General features: G+C 44.7%; 1 protein-coding gene across 1 annotated transcript in view; it reads right to left on the reverse strand.

The window, feature by feature from the left end:
- Positions 1-1,783: 1,783 nt before the first annotated feature.
- LOC138663621 (zinc finger protein 773-like) overlaps positions 1,784-15,999 on the reverse strand; it is a 46,668-nt gene continuing 32,452 nt past the window's right edge. The window contains exon 6 of the mRNA XM_069749895.1: positions 1,784-4,469. Within this exon, the coding sequence (XP_069605996.1) occupies positions 3,436-4,469 (1,034 nt within the window). The 3' untranslated portion in view covers positions 1,784-3,435. The remainder of the gene's footprint in view (positions 4,470-15,999) is intronic.

Below are 15,999 nucleotides of genomic sequence, written 5' to 3' on the forward strand. Positions count from 1 at the left end.
GCTTATCTGACATCTCCATGGAACCAGTCGACCAGCGGGTCCCAAACCTGACTTTCTCCAAACATATCCATGGTTCAGAGATGGTCACTTGATCAGATCTGTGTCATTCCAACCGGAGCTGAAAACCCCTAGGTTGTTTCCTATAGAATCATAGATCAGTGTCCCTCGTGATGGTGCCATGATGAATTGGCTGCAGTCTTTTCTCTTGTCTGTTGGGTGGTTTGCAGAATGTCTGGCTGGTAGCTCTGTGTTACTTCAGTCTCTCATGATGTGATCTCTGAGTCTTTTTATACCCAAGACATGTAAGCTATTTTTAGAATTATCCAGTGTCCTTCAGTCAAACATCAAGATAAGGTAAACAATGGTAATGGGATCACATAGCACTATTAGCATATCAGCACACATCAATAAACAAAGCTTAAAACACCCTATGTACAGTCACTATTACAGACTTAAGGTACCGTCACACTAGACGATATCGCTAGCGATCCGTGACGTTGCAGCGTCCTCGCTAGCGATATCGTCCAGTGTGACAGGCAGCAACGATCAGGCCCCTGCTGTGCTGTCGCTGGTCGGGGAAGAAAGTCCAGAACTTTATTTGGTCGCTGGACTCCCCGCAGACATCGCTGAATCGGCGTGTGTGACACCGATTCAGCGATGTCTTCACTGGTAACCAGGGTAAACATCGGGTAACTAAGCGCAGGGCCGCGCTTAGTAACCCGATGTTTACCCTGGTTACCAGCGTAAAAAAACAAATAGTACATACTTACATTCAGCTGTCTGTCCCTTGCCGTCTGGTTCCTGCACTGACTGCTGGCCGTAAAGTGAAAGCAGAGCACAGCCACAGCGGTGAGTCACCGCTGTGTGACTCACTGCTGTGCTGTGCTTTCACTTTCACTTTATGGCCAGCAGTCAGTGCAGGAACCAGACGGCAAGGGACAGACAGCTGAATGTAAGTATGTACTGTTTGTTTTTTTACGCTGGTAACCAGGGTAAACATCGGGTTACTAAGCGCGGCCCTGCGCTTAGTTACCCGATGTTTACCCTGGTTACCGGGGACCTCGGGATCGTTGGTCGCTGGAGAGCTGTCTGTGTGACAGCTCTCCAGCGACCAAACAGCGACGCTGCAGCGATCCGGATCGTTGTCGGTATCGCTGCAGCGTCGCTAAATGTGACGGTACCTTTAAGGTACCTTCACACATAACGATATCGTTAAGGATATCGTTGCAACGTCACGCTTTTTGTGACGTTGCAACGATCCTGCTAACGATATCTTTATGTGTGACAGCGACCAACGATCAAGCCCCTGCTGGGAGATAGTTGGTCGTGGGGAATGATCAGGACCTTTTTTCGTGGTCGCTGATCACCCCGCTGTCATCGCTAGATCGGCGTGTGTGACGCCGATATAGCGATGTGTTCACCTGTAACCAGGGTAAACATCGGGTTACTAAGCGCAGGGCCGCGCTTAGTAACCCGATATTTACCCTGGTTACCATTGTAAAAGTAAAAAAAAAAAAAAACACTACATACTCACATTCCGATGTCTGTCACGTCCCCCGGCGTCAGCTTCCCTGCACTGACTGTCAGCGCCGGCCGTAAAGCAGAGCACAGCGGTGACGTCACCGCTGTGCTCTGCTTTACGGCCGGTGCTGACACAGTCAGTGCGGGAAGCTGACTGAGGGGGACGTGACAGACATCGGAATGTGAGTATGTAGTGGTTTTGTTTTTTTTTTTTACTTTTACAATGGTAACCAGGGTAAATATCGGGTTACTAAGCGCGGCCCTGCGCTTAGTAACTCGATGTTTACCCTGGTTACCCGGGGACTTCGGCATCGTTGAAGACAGTTTCAACGATGCCGAAGTTGTTCCCCTGATCGTTGGTCGCTGGAGAGAGCTAGCCGTGTGACAGCTCCCCAGCGACCACACAACGACTTACCAACGATATACTACAGAGTCTGCCTGTGTGGGGGTGCTGCCTTATACTACAGGGTCTGCCTGTGTGGGGGTACTGCCTTATACTACAGAGTCTGCCTGTGGGTGCTGCCTTATTCTACAGAGTCTGCCTGTGGGGGGGGTGCTACCTTATAGACAGGAAGGGGGCGCAAGATGGTAACAGCACACAAGATTAGGGCCCAGGATGGAAGCAGCACATACCAGGATGGAGACCATATGCCAATATAAATGCTCGCCACCCGGGCGTAGTACGGGTTCAATAGCTAGTTGACCTATATTCAAGCGTGACTTACCCAAAAAAAATAAACAACTAAAATCACATATCATGTTTTCCAAAACAGTCAGAAAATTAGCCATATATTGGCAGATCATAGACTTCAAACTATATATTTTGTAAGTTTCTAAGCCACTGCAATGTCAGGAATGGATAGTATGTGAAAATACAGTATATACTGCTCAGGGTACACTTAACTTTCAGAGATAATTTCCATACTCATACTAAGTAATTGCACTGATCTCCCAGACATTATGGTTGCACATATCCCTAGTCTTTATAAAGATATTGCACTCATTCCCTGACAAACCACAGCATGGCCATTAGTTAGAAGCTGGTAATGATCTTTGGAGCAAGTAAGTTTCTAACACTGGAGTGGCTTATAAACTTACGAAGCATATAGTTTGATGACGTCTGGGATCTGCCTATATATGGCTAGTTTTCTGGCTGTTTTGGATAACATGATACATTTTTTTTTTTTTTTATATAGCGCTAACATATTCCGCAGCGCATTACAGGTTGCACACATTATCATCGCTGTCCCCGATGGGGCTCACAATCTAAATTCCCTATCAGTATGTCTTTGGAATGTGGGAGGAAACCGGAGTACCCGGAGGAAACCCACGCAAACACGGAGAGAACATACAAACTCTTTGCAGATGTTGTCCAGGGTGGGATTAGAACCCAGGACTCCAGCGCTGCAAGGCTGCTGTGCTAACCACTGCGCCACCGTGCTGCCCATACATGATTTTAGTTTCTTTTTGTCTAGTCTCACTTGAATATAGGTCAATATTACATAAAGTCTCCTGATGAGTCATCTTTGGTGAGGACGACAAAATCTGTAGAAATGAGAGGCTTGGAGAGCGAGTGTGTATACGTCACCTCACACTATGTACTGAACCGCAAGTTATATGTTTTTTCTATTAGTCACTTTCTGACTAACCTTCAGGGGGTGAATGGGTATAGTTTAACACTTGAAATTAATAACGTTTACTTTTATCCTTTTGTCAGCAAACATGAGGAATGACAAGAGACAACCCATTTAAGAAGATCCAATTTTGGTTAAAACGATTCCAACATTATGAACATAAAAAAGGCTTCCCCCTATGTGACATCTCTGATGTTTATTAACAGTTGATTTCCAAGTAAAATATTTCATACATTAAGAAAATGAAAAAGGCTTGTTCTTTGTGTGACTGCTCTGATGTCTAACAAGAAGCGCTTGTACAGGAAAAAGGCTTCTTCCCTGTGTGAATTCTCTGGTGCGTAACACACTCTGATTTATTGATAAAACATTTCCCACATTCTGAACAGGAAAAAGGCTTCTCCCCTGTGTGAGTTCTCTGGTGGGAAACAAAATGTGATTTCTGTGCAAAATATTTCCCACATTCTGAACAGGAAAAAGGCTTCTCCCCTGTGTGAGTTCTTTGGTGGGTAACCAAATATGATTTCTGGCTATAACTTTTCCCACATTCTAAACATAAAAAAGGCTTCTTCCCTGTGTGAATTATCTGGTGTCTATCAAGAACCGATTTATGATTAAAACATTTCCCACATTCTGAACATGAAAAAGGCTTCTCTCCTGTGTGGGTTCTCTGGTGGCTATCAAGATACGCCTTCCGGTTAAAACCTTTCCCACATTCTGAACATGAAAAAGGCTTCTCCCCTGTGTGAATTCTCTGGTGCTTACCCATATCTGATTTACGGCTAAAACATTTCCCACATTCTGAACAGGAAAAAGGCTTCTCTCCTGTGTGGGTTCTCTGGTGTTTAATAACATTTGATTTATGTGCGAAACATTTCCCACATTCTAAACAGGAAAAAGGCTTCTCCCCTGTGTGGATTCTCTGGTGCGTAAGACAATATGATTTATTGGTAAAACATTTCCTACATTCTGAACAGGAAAAAGGCTTCTCCCCTGTGTGAGTTCTCTGGTGTCTATCAAGAACCGATTTATGATTAAAACATTTCCCACATTCTGAACATGAAAATGGCTTCTTTGCTTTAGGAGCAGTTTGTTTTTTATTGCCTCTTTTTGGACTTTGATTTTCCTTAGTAGTGGGTAATGAATCAGAAGATGGGACCTGTTTCATAGGATCAGATGACAGATCTTTGCTGTGAATGGATGATGGTATATCTGGAGTAATAGCAATCACTTCAGTTGTATCTTGTAGGATCTGAAGATCATCAGATTTAAAAATTGAAGATGTCAGCTGTCCCTCTAATCTCCTGGTACAGTCATCTGGTAAGATAAAAAAAACTTTTTGAATAAAATATCCTTGAGTTTTATATTTTTGAACATTTCTACTTAACTTGTCCATAAAAATGGTAAGCTATGTAAAAAACTTTAATTATTAACCAAGACAATGACAGTCTTGCAGTGTGCTCAAACAACATTTAGGATCCCTGTATTTAGCAATACTATAGTGAGAAGAACCCATTTAACCCCTTAACGACCGCCGATACGCCTTTTAACGGCGGCAGTTATGGGTACTTAAACCACAGCAACGTTAATTAACGGTGCTGTGGAAAAAGTGAAAAGCGCCCCCCAGAGTCGGATTTTCTGTGTAGTCTCATTGCCGGGGATAGCCGTGACCCCAGAGAACATGATTCGGGGTTTTTTTTACCGACCCCGAGTTGCGATCGCCAGTAATTAACCGTTTGCCGGCGATCGCAAAAAAAACAAACAAACGCGATTTCCCTTTTAATTTCTCTGTCCTGGGATGTGATCGCACATCAGAGGACAGAGAAATGGGGTCCCCGATAGCCCCCCGATACTCACCTGTCGTGCGCCCGCCGGCCGGCATCCGGAAGATCTTTGGGGTCTCGGCTGCCGGGGGTAGCCAAGACCTCAAAGAACATGATCGGGGTTGGTTCTTACCGACCCCTGTTTTGCGATCGCCGGTAATTAACCGTTTACTGGCAGTCGCAAAAAAAAAAGCGATCTGTCATTCTTTGTCTTTTGATGTGATCGCACATCAGAAGACCGAGAAATAGGGGGATTTGGGGACCCTATCATACTTACAGGTGTCCCTGGGTCCTCCTGCGTCCCCTCCTACCTGCCGGCTTCTTCATATGGAAAGAAAATGGCGGGCGCATGCGCAGTGCACCCGCCATCTGCCGGCCGGCAGGAGAGAGGAGTTAGGGCTAAAATTAGGGTTAGAATTGGGGCTAAATTTAGGGTTAGGGTTGGGGCTAAATTTAGGGTTAGGGCTAGGGTTAGGCTTCTGTCACACTTGCGTCGGTACGAGGCCGTCGCAATGCGTTGGCCCGACGTACCGACGCACGCTGTGAAAATTTTGCACAACGTGGGCAGCGGATGCAGTTTTTCAACGCATCCGCTGCCCAGTCTATGTCCTGGGGAGGAGAGGGCAGAGTTACGGCCACGCATGCGCGGAAATGGTGGACGTGACGTACAAAAAAAAGGTTACATTGGACTTTTTTTTGTGACGACGGTCCGCCAAAACACAACGGATCCAGTGCACGACGGACGCGACATGTGGCCATCCATCGGCAATACAAGTCTACGAGCAAAAAAGGCATCCTGCGGGCACATTTGCAGGATCCGTTTTTTTGTCCAAAACAACGGATTGCGACGGATGCCACACGACGCAAGTGTGAAAGTAGCCTTAGGGTTAGGGTTGGGGCTAAAGTTAGGGCTAGGGTTAGGGGTAAATTTAGGGTTAGGGTTGGGGCTAAATTTAGAGTTAGGATTAGGGCTAGGGTTGGAGCTAAAATTAGGGTTAGGGCTAGGGTTTGGGCTAAAGTTAGGGTTAGGGTTGAGGCTAAAGTTAGGGTTAGAGTTAGGATTAGGGTTGGTATTAGGGTTATGTTTTGGATTAGGGTTAGGTTTGGGACTAGGGTTAAGGTTTGGGTTGGGATTAGGGGTGTATTGGGATTAGGTTTAGGTTTGAGGTTAGGGTTGAGATTAGGGGTGTGTTGGATTTAGGGTTTTGATTAGGGTTATGGTTTGGGTTGAGATTAGGGTTGTTTTGGGGTTAGGGTTGTGATTATTGTTAGGGTTGTGATTAGGATTATGGATCGGGTTGGGATTAGGGTTGGGGGTGTGTTGGGGTTAGGGTTGGAGTTAGAATTGGGGGGTTTCCACTGTTTAGGTACATCAGGGGGTCTCCAAACATGACAGCCAATTTTGCGCTCAAAAAGTCAAATGGTGCTCCCTCCCTTCTGAGCTCTACCGTGCACCCAAACAGTGGTTTACCCCCACATATGGGGCATCAGCGTACTCGGGATAAATTGGACAACAACTTTTGGGGTACAATTTCTCCTGTTACCCATGTGTAAAAAACTTGGGGGCTAAAAAAAATTCTTTTTGTGGAAAAAAAAAATATTTTCATGACTCTGCATTATAAACTTCTGTGAAGCACTTGGGCATTCAAAGTTCTCACCACACATCTAGATAAGTTCCTTGTGGGGTCTAGTTTCCAAAATGGGGTCACTTGTTGGGGGTTTCTACTGTTTAGGTACACCCGGGCTCTGCAAATGCAACATAACGCCCGCAGACCATTCTATCAAAGTCTGCATTCCAAAATGGTGCTCCTTCCCTTCCGAGCTCTGCTGTTATCCCCACATATGGGGTACGGTACCAGCATACTCAGGACAAATTGGACAACAACTTTTGGGGTCCAATTTCTGTTGTTACCCTTGTGAAAATAAAAACTTAGGGGCTAAAAAAATCTTTTTTGTGTAAAACAAAAAAATATTTTTTATTTTCACGACTCTGCATTATAAACTTCTGTGAAGCACTTGGGCATTCAAAGTTTTCACCACACATCTAGATAAGTTCCTTGGGGGGTATAGTTTCCAAAATGGGGTCACTTGTGGGGGGTTTCTACTGTTTAGGTACATCAGGGGCTCTGCAAACGCAACATAACTCCCGCAGACCATTCTATCAAAGTCTGCATTCCAAAACGGCGCTCCTTCCCTTCCGAGCTCTGCCGTGCGCCCAAACAGTGGTTTACCCCCACATATGGGGTATTGACGTACTCAGACCATAAAATTTGTTGTCCAATTTCTCCTAATTTCTTCTGTTACCCTTGTGAAAATAAAAATTTGGGGGCGAAAAGATCATTTTTCTGTACACAAATGCGATTTTTTATTTTCACGGCTCTACGTTATAAATTTCTGTGAAGCACTTGGGGGTTCAAAGTGCTCACCACACATCTAGATAAGTTCCATAAGGGGTCTAGTTTCCAAAATGGTGTCACTTGTGGGGGGTTTCCACTGTTTAGGCACATCAGGGGCTCTCTAAACGTGACATGGCATCCAATCTCAATCATCCAGCCAATTCTGCATTGAAAAAGTCAAACGGCGCTCCTTCACTTCCAAGCCCTGCGGTTCGCCCAAACAGTGGTTTACCCCCACTTATGGGGTATCAGCGTATTCAGGAGAAATTGCACAACAAAATTTATGGTTAAATTTCTGTTTTTACACTTGTGAAAATAAAAAAAAAAAGGTTCTGAGGTAAAATGTTTGCAAAAAAAGTTAAATGTTCATTTTTTCCTTCCACATTGTTTCGTTTCTTGTGAAGCACGTAAAGGGTTAACCCCTTTCTGACCTCGGACGGGATAGTATGTCCGAGGTCAGATCCCCTGCTTTGATGCGGGCTCCGGCGGTGAGCCCGCATCAAAGCCGGGACATGTCAGCTGTTTTGAACAGGTAAAAAATAACTTAGTCATGTTAGGTGTCTATGAACTCGTACTAACCTTGAGAATCAGAATGTCAGGTCAGTTTTAGCATTTAGTGAACCTAGCAAAAAAGCCAAACAAAAAACAAGTGTGGGATTGCACTTTTTTTGCAATTTCACCGCACTTGGAATTTTTTTCCCATTTTCTAGTACACGACATGCCAAAACCAATGATGTCGTTCAAAAGTACAACTCGTCCCGCAAAAAATAAGCCCTCACATGGCCATATTAACGGAAAACTAAAAAAGTTATGGCTCTGGGAATGAGGGGAGCGAAAAAACGAACACGGAAAAACGAAAAATCACAAGGTCATGAAGGGGTTAATAAACTTCTTGAATGTGGTTTTGAGCACCTTGAGGGGTTCAGTTTTTAGAATGGTATCACACTTGGTTATTTTGTATCATATAGACCCCTCAAAATGACTTGAAATGTGATGTGGTCCCTAAAAAAAAATGGTGTTGTAAAAATGAGAAATTGCTGGTCAACTTTTAACCCTTATAACTCCCTAAAAATTTTGTTTCCAAAATTGTGCTGATGTAAAGTAGACATGTGGGAAATGTTATTTATTAACTATTGTTCGTGACATATCTCTGTGATTTAAGGGCATAAAAATTTTAAAAATTTTCGCCATATTTCCGTTTTTTTCATAAATAATCGCAAGTAATATCAAAGAAATGTTACCACTACCATGAAGTACAATATGTCACGAAAAAATAATCTCAGAATCAGCGGGATCCGTTAAAGCGTTCCAGAGTTATAACCTCATAAAGTGACAGTGGTCAGGATTGTAAAAATTGGCTCGGTCATTAAGTACCAAATTGGCTCTGTCACTAAGGGGTTAATTTATGGTGTGTGTGTCTCATGGAGCACAATTTGGGCCCTATATGTTGTGTAATAAAATGGCAATTGTGTAATTTTTCACTCTCCAACATCCACTGCGTGTTAATTTACAGAAAGTGGCTGTGGAGTCAAAATAGTCACTCCTCCTAAGGATCATAACCCCCAGTGAATTAATTTATAAAATAGAATCACTTTATGGGGATTTTGACTGTTCTGATTTGCTGTCATTTAGTTATATTAGGGCTTCTGCATATGGTGTGTCCAATCTCATCTGGGATCTGTTCCTGCTGTCCAGCTGGAGTAATCTGCTCCATACTTCAGCCATTTGTAAAGTACCACACCCTACTAAACCTCAAAGCCCATTGCCGGAATCTGCCTGTGTCAAGGTAAAAATATACGTTTTTATACCCTTTTGTACTTTTATATATTCTTATGCTGTGAAACAATAAGTTTTTCCCCTTTGCTTGCCAAATGCAAATTTAACTGTATTTAAGATGGCTGCCAGTATTCACTTTTGCCTTAGTTTTTGTACTTGCCAAGAATCTACTTTCGTTTCTGAAGCTAAAGTATCGTTTCTGGAGAAATGGAAACTTAACAAGATGTGGACAAAGGAAGATTCATCAGATGATGTCATAGCCAATCAGAGGGACTGAATACTAGATACATTGCTTAAACCCCGCCTAACCCCGCCCTCTGCACACCTTCCCCCAATGGACTATATAATGTTATGTATATGAAATAAACAGTTCAGTTGCTGTGACGTTACACACGAGCGTGCAATGAGTTTGAACCAGCATTGAGTCTGACTCATTCTTATCCGGTACCAACATGCTCCTAATCTGATTTGGAATGACTGGTGGATGAAGGGTATTGTCGTGACGACCCCGACAATTTGGCGCAACCAACGTGGGGCGTGGCCCGCGATCCGAGACCCCCTGGACCCATGCCTGGACGTCCGTGGACGACACCCATAGTGGCTGACCTCGAGGACTGATCACCCTCCAAACACGGTAAGTGGAGATCGCATACTATGTATGTGTCACACTTGCTAGTGTTTCAGCCGTTATTGGTTAGTCTGTGGTCTCCTTGGGTCTGGGGAGTGACCGGTCGAGTGGTGAGACCGAGCGCGATCCCGTGCCACGCTTCGAACCAGCAACTGAGAGACGTCGCACTCTGCGCGTCCTCGTGTACACCACACCTCCTCCACCGGTCATTGTACTCCATTCAACCACCCTACCCGTGACTGTTGCCTAGTAGTGATAGAGTGAAAGATTGAGAAGTTTGTGGATTGGGGGCGGCTTTGAGAAAGGGATAGGAGACGCAGCCTCTGTGATATTGTCCAGATAGGTAATTAAGACGTCCCGAGAGGGGACCACCTGTTTTTCTGTGGAGGGCTCTCACTAGGAGACCGCCTCCCAACGTTTAGAATATCGTGACAGGGTAGACTGTTAATCACTGGTGTTCATGGGGTTAGGGACAGCACGTCGAACGCGAGGCTCCGTGTTTTTTTGTTGGGAAACCAGTGTTGTTACAGCTGTCAGCGGCCTACTGCAGAAGGGCGTAGTATTCTGTGAGTCATGTTGCGTCTCTTATGGCAGAAGAAGTCCGTGCCCCACGAGTTAGATGAGGATGCTGTGGAAGTCAAGACAATAGTAGAGTCACGGGAGGGCAAGAAGGCAGTCAAGAATGTCGAGAAGGTGTACGAGCATGTAGGATTGCCCTCGACAGGGAGATTGCAGCTGTCTACATGGCACCATCTCATAAAGAACGAGCAAAAAGGTTGATGGAGAGGAAAGATGAAAGGATGCAGAGCCCGTGTTTGGCTATAAAATACCTCAATCATTAGTTTTTCTAGGGTGTTCTGGCAAATGAGTTGTGTGAAGGTTTTGTAGAAATTAATTGAGTCTGAGAACTGCTGTATTTTGTCACTCTGTGTGGTTTTCCGAGACACCCAATGGGAGGGTGGAGTCAAATAGCTGCATTATTGTCTTCTTTTGTGTTAAGGAATGCTGTAAATTCTTGTCTGTGTGTCTGTGGCCGATGGGAGGGGTGAACCCCTGCGCGAATTGTTTTTTTTTACTTCTCTTCTTTGTGCTGCCGGCCAGAGAAAGGGGGGCCAAAGTTTCCAGAAGAACTTAACCCAGTCTGTATCAGCAGCTGCAGCGATCCTCACTCGCTCTCTAGTCCCCCTCCCCTCGCAGCTTCAAGGACACAACTCGCAGCTCGCTTCCTTATCAGTGGCCCAAGAAGCAGAAGACTTCAGCTCCAGCTCCCCCTCCCTTATGCAAATCTAGTCTCATATTCCAATATTCATTTTAACCCTGTGTCCGGAAATCTCCCTCGCCATGTTAATTCTCAGACCAAGACAGGACAGATGGATTTGTAAATTTTGCGGTCAGACAAACCCAGACGGGAGAAATGCTTGTATAATCTGTGCTGCAACCTAAGTGAATTACACTGATTCCTGTCCAGATAAGATCACATGTAGTGATGTAGTGATATAAGAACCTGACACATGATTGTGGGTAGTGGGGACATTAATTTTGGGAGTAGGCTGACAGTAATCCTTTTGGGAAGGAGCTGTAGACCAGCATGTCATGTCACCCCCAACCGGTCATCTAGTCACCCCCACCACCAGAGAACCAACCACACCAGGTAGTGTAAGACAGATACAGGAGTATTATCCCTGGAAGCCCTCTGACTAGCTAGCTACGCTAAAATAATTGGCTGACCCTGAGAACAAACCTTTCCCAATTTACAGACAAAGATAATATGATGGACGTATAAGTGCACCTGAGCAGACCTAGAGAGTTGGTGAGCCAAGATGATGGTCAGATGGTATTTATGTTATATATCCCCTATGTAGATGAGTATAATGAGATGTGTTATAAAAAAAAAAAAAAAAATAGGGGGGATAGTGTCTCTAACCCTGTCAGTTAGAATATGCCTATGTCACGTTACTTCAGTATGTGGGTAATTTTTTTGTTTTTTGTTGTGTGCACAGACAGAGCAGGAAGCCATTGTTGCCACTGTTAGTTTTCGCAAGTATCTGGCAGATCTGAACTGTCGGGCTTCGGCCTCGAAACTTCGGTTCTGCCTTGGTCAAGTGATATTTTTGGGTCACTGTCTCCTTCAGGGTGCCAGACACCTCACAGAAGAAAGAAAAAATAGCCGTCGGCTCCCTTCCATTCCCAAAAGATGTGACTGAGCTCCAGCGTTTCCTTGGACTATGTACTTATTGTTGTCAGTGGATACCGGACGCATCCCGCATAATGTTACCTCTCTACAAGGCCCTGAAATACTGTTCAAGATATGGTGATGATTTTGGCAGATTTCACACATGATACGCTGTTACTACGGAAGACACTGTAGTGCACGGAGCTGCACTCACTCCCTCCCACCCTGTCAGCGCAAGAAGCAGAACGTCAGGCTCTGTCTACTACATGTACTTTGGCCAAGGACAGGCGGGCTAATAAATACACGGACTCACAGTATGCATTTGGTATTGCTCATGATTTCGGAGCCTATGAACCAATCGAGGATTTGTTACTACCGCCGGAACTCAGTGAAGAATGTTGAAGCTGTTAAAGCCCTCATGGACTCAATCGAATTACCTACCCAGGTGGCCATTATCAAAGTTAAGGAGCACGGTACTATGGAACAGTCCACAGACTGTTGGTAACGCCTTTGCGGATATGCAAGCAAAAGCTGCTGCTCTCCTGCCTGTTGAACAGCCCATACCAGCTATGGTGACCACACGCTCTCAGTGTAAACAGTTACAAGAAACACTGACTCTACAGGAACCTGATGATCTATGCCAGACTGAGGTTTTCTGCCGGACCCCGCAAGACCGCTTAATGACGATGCAGAGAATGTCTCCAAAGGAAGAAGTGAAGCAGTGGAAAGCTGATGGAGCACGTATGGACATGGTCGCTGGAAAAAGGACCAACTTGTGTGTCTCCCTAAGCAGATGTACCCTGCTATTGTCACGTGGGCGCATGGGCCCACACATCGAGGTATCTGTCAGACCTGCTAACCCGGTCAACTTCAACGTGTACCCCCGAAGCATCTTGCTAAGCCCGATTATCATTTCCAAAAGCTCCAGGTGGACGACAGGACCTCATCACGTTGCCTAAGTCTGAAGGTATGAATATTGTCTGGTGGTTGTCGACATGTTCTCCAGTTGGCCAGAAGCATTCCCCGTTACCAACGTGACTGCAAAGACCACAGCAAAGAAACTGGTGATGGAAGTTATATGCAGATATGGTGTTCCAGAAGTTGCTGAAAGTGACCAAGGCCCGGACTTTTCTTCTCATGTGTATCAGGAGGTTCTGACAATGCTTGGATCCACTGTAGCCCTCCATACTCCGTACCATTCACAATCCAGTGGGAAAGTTAAGAGGCTGAACGGCACACTGAAGGGACAATTGACCAAAATGATGCAGGAGACTACGGCTCCATGGCCAGGGCTCTTACACATTCGTACTACCCTATTGCAAAACATGGCCTGTCCCCATATGAGATATTGTTTGGTGCTAGGTTTTCAGTTGTAAATTTTCAGTCTCAGTAGTTGTTAAAAGAAACTGACCGTGCTGTTCAATATGTTATTCAGCTTAGTAAAAATGTTGCTAACACCCATGTTTTAGTTTTTTCTTCCCTTCCAGGTTCAGCAGGAACCGACACTGGTCGCAATTTGAAGCCTGGTGGTTTTATGGTCGTGAAAAGCTATGTCAGTAAAACTTGAAGGAAAGAGCACCTGAATCCACGCTTCACACTGCAAAAGAGACCGGACCAGCGTTTAGTCACAGTGGTGATCGAAGGAAAATGTTGCTGTTGTTTTTGGTCCTGAGGCTGGGGGCCATCCTCGCCCCTACCTCCTCGGCCCCTATTGTAAATAAGAATTCCGGTGCCACTATTCTCTGGGTAAACCTAACGGCCCCGGTAAATATCTGGTGATTTGATTTCTGCGATGTAGTCAAGTGCCCCGAGACTCAGCGGGTGGTAGAGGGAATTATCCAGTATATATATGTGTTACCAGAGATAACAATTGTACTGGGAAGATATTTTCATAATGTGTTTAATAGTGGATACAATGGGAATTTAGGCCATATACAGCTCCAGGATATTAGCTTCAGACCAACCAAGGCCCCCGTTACCAGTACATCTAAAACAGGCCCAGGTGAACGTTTGCAAAATATAGTTAACGAAGTAATCCCCATTCCAGGTCTCAGTTGGCAAGAAGTCTTCTCCATAGAAACACAAACAGCCCCAATGACAAGTTTATGGTTAGAATGGGTAAGATACAATGTCAGATTATGTCCCACTAATTCATGAAGCACCTAAATTAAAGGTCCCAGGAGGGATAACTGTGTTAGCTGATAATTATACCTGCTATAATTCCCACGACACTACAGGTACATCAGTAGGGGTCTTCAAGACAGGTTTCTGTAAAGAGAACAGTTCCCTAGATACTGATTTGCTAGCTAATCATACACAGTATATGTACGATATTTATTGGTTATGTGGAGATGGTAAGCTCCGTCCTAGGTTGCCTAATGCCTGGACAGGTCAATGCACCCTTGTTAAACTAGCTATGCAGTTCAAGATTTTACCTTGGGATCCAGAGGCACCTGATGAATATACCAGAATGAGGAGAAGCCTTGATCAGCTCCACATGAGTTATGAAGAAAATCCATTGGTATATGTCGATGGCGTTGGAGTGCCAAGGGGGTTGCCTGACCAATTTAAAGCCCAGAACCAGATCTATGCTGGCTTTGCTTCTTTAATCCACAGGTGCAGATTAATAAAAATGTTGATGGGATCAATTACACATATTACAGTGAACAAAGGTTTGTCAATTTTACCTGTGATGCTTTCCAGGGTATAGTTGAGGAATTGGGACCTAACACTAGAATGACCCTCCAAAACCGACTAGCCCTTGATATGATCTTAGCTGAGAAAGGAGGAGTCTGTGGGATGGTGGGAGAGGAGTGTTGTACCTATATCCCTCAGAACTCTGGGGTAAATGGAAAGACCATGATAGCCCTTAAGAAGATAAATGGGTTAGCAGCAGAATTAAAATCTAATGCTGGAGTAGACACATCTTTCTTTTCCGGCTGGTTGGGTGGGCTCAAAGGATTCTTTCAACAAGCTTGTCTGGTACTGATTGCCCTTCTTGTAGTTGGATCGATAATCCTCTGTTGTGTTATTCCCCTGTATAAAAAGGTTATCACTGAGGCAACTCCGACTGGCACCTTCCTCAACCAAGAAGTGGACTCACCAGAGTATGATGGCACTGATCCGGGGGAAATCCCTAAGTACGTCCCCCTCAAGAAGATAGACAATACCCCTTACTCTCAGGTGCTAAGAGATCTAGTTTAGGGACAGCAGGAGAACTCCATGTGAAGCTAGTGAAGGGTTCAGCTGCCTGGAGGCCTCTCACAAGGGGAGAGCTTCTGAGGTGTCTGGATGAAGAAATCCACCTCCCCTTTCCCCATCACATGGACAGTCTCGAAGGATCTTTCTTTTTAGGGAAAAACTTAGTGTTTAGGGGGGATTGTCAAGGTAAAAATATACGTTTTTATACCCTTTTGTACTTTTACATATTCTTATGCTGTGAAACAATAAGTTTTTCCCCTTTGCTTGCCAAATGCAAATTTAACTGTATTTAAGATGGCTGCCAGTATTCACTTTTGCCTTAGTTTTTGTACTTGCCAAGAATCTACTTTCGTTTCTGAAGCTAAAGTATCGTTTCTGGAGAAATGGAAACTTAACAAGATGTGGACAAAGGAAGATTCATCAGATGATGTCATAGCCAATCAGAGGGACTGAATACTAGATACATTGCTTAAACCCCGCCTAACCCCGCCCTCTGCACACCTTCCCCCAATGGACTATATAATGTTATGTATATGAAATAAACAGTTCAGTTGCTGTGACGTTACACACGAGCGTGCAATGAGTTTGAACCAGCATTGAGTCTGACTCATTCTTATCCGGTACCAACATGCTCCTAATCTGATTTGGAATGACTGGTGGATGAAGGGTATTGTCGTGACGACCCCGACACCTGATACCGTGTTGTTCTCCTCTGGTTGAGTCCTCTGTGCTCAGCTTGCGGCTTGTGTATTTGTTTACTGTTGTGACCGTGGCCAGTTTACTGACTACTCGCATCTTCTGATTCTGTCAGCTACCTGACTATTCTTCTCACCATCTAACACCACGGAAT

This window comes from Ranitomeya imitator, chromosome 2 (genome assembly GCF_032444005.1).
Source record: "Ranitomeya imitator isolate aRanImi1 chromosome 2, aRanImi1.pri, whole genome shotgun sequence".
Taxonomy (NCBI): Eukaryota; Metazoa; Chordata; class Amphibia; order Anura; family Dendrobatidae; genus Ranitomeya; species Ranitomeya imitator.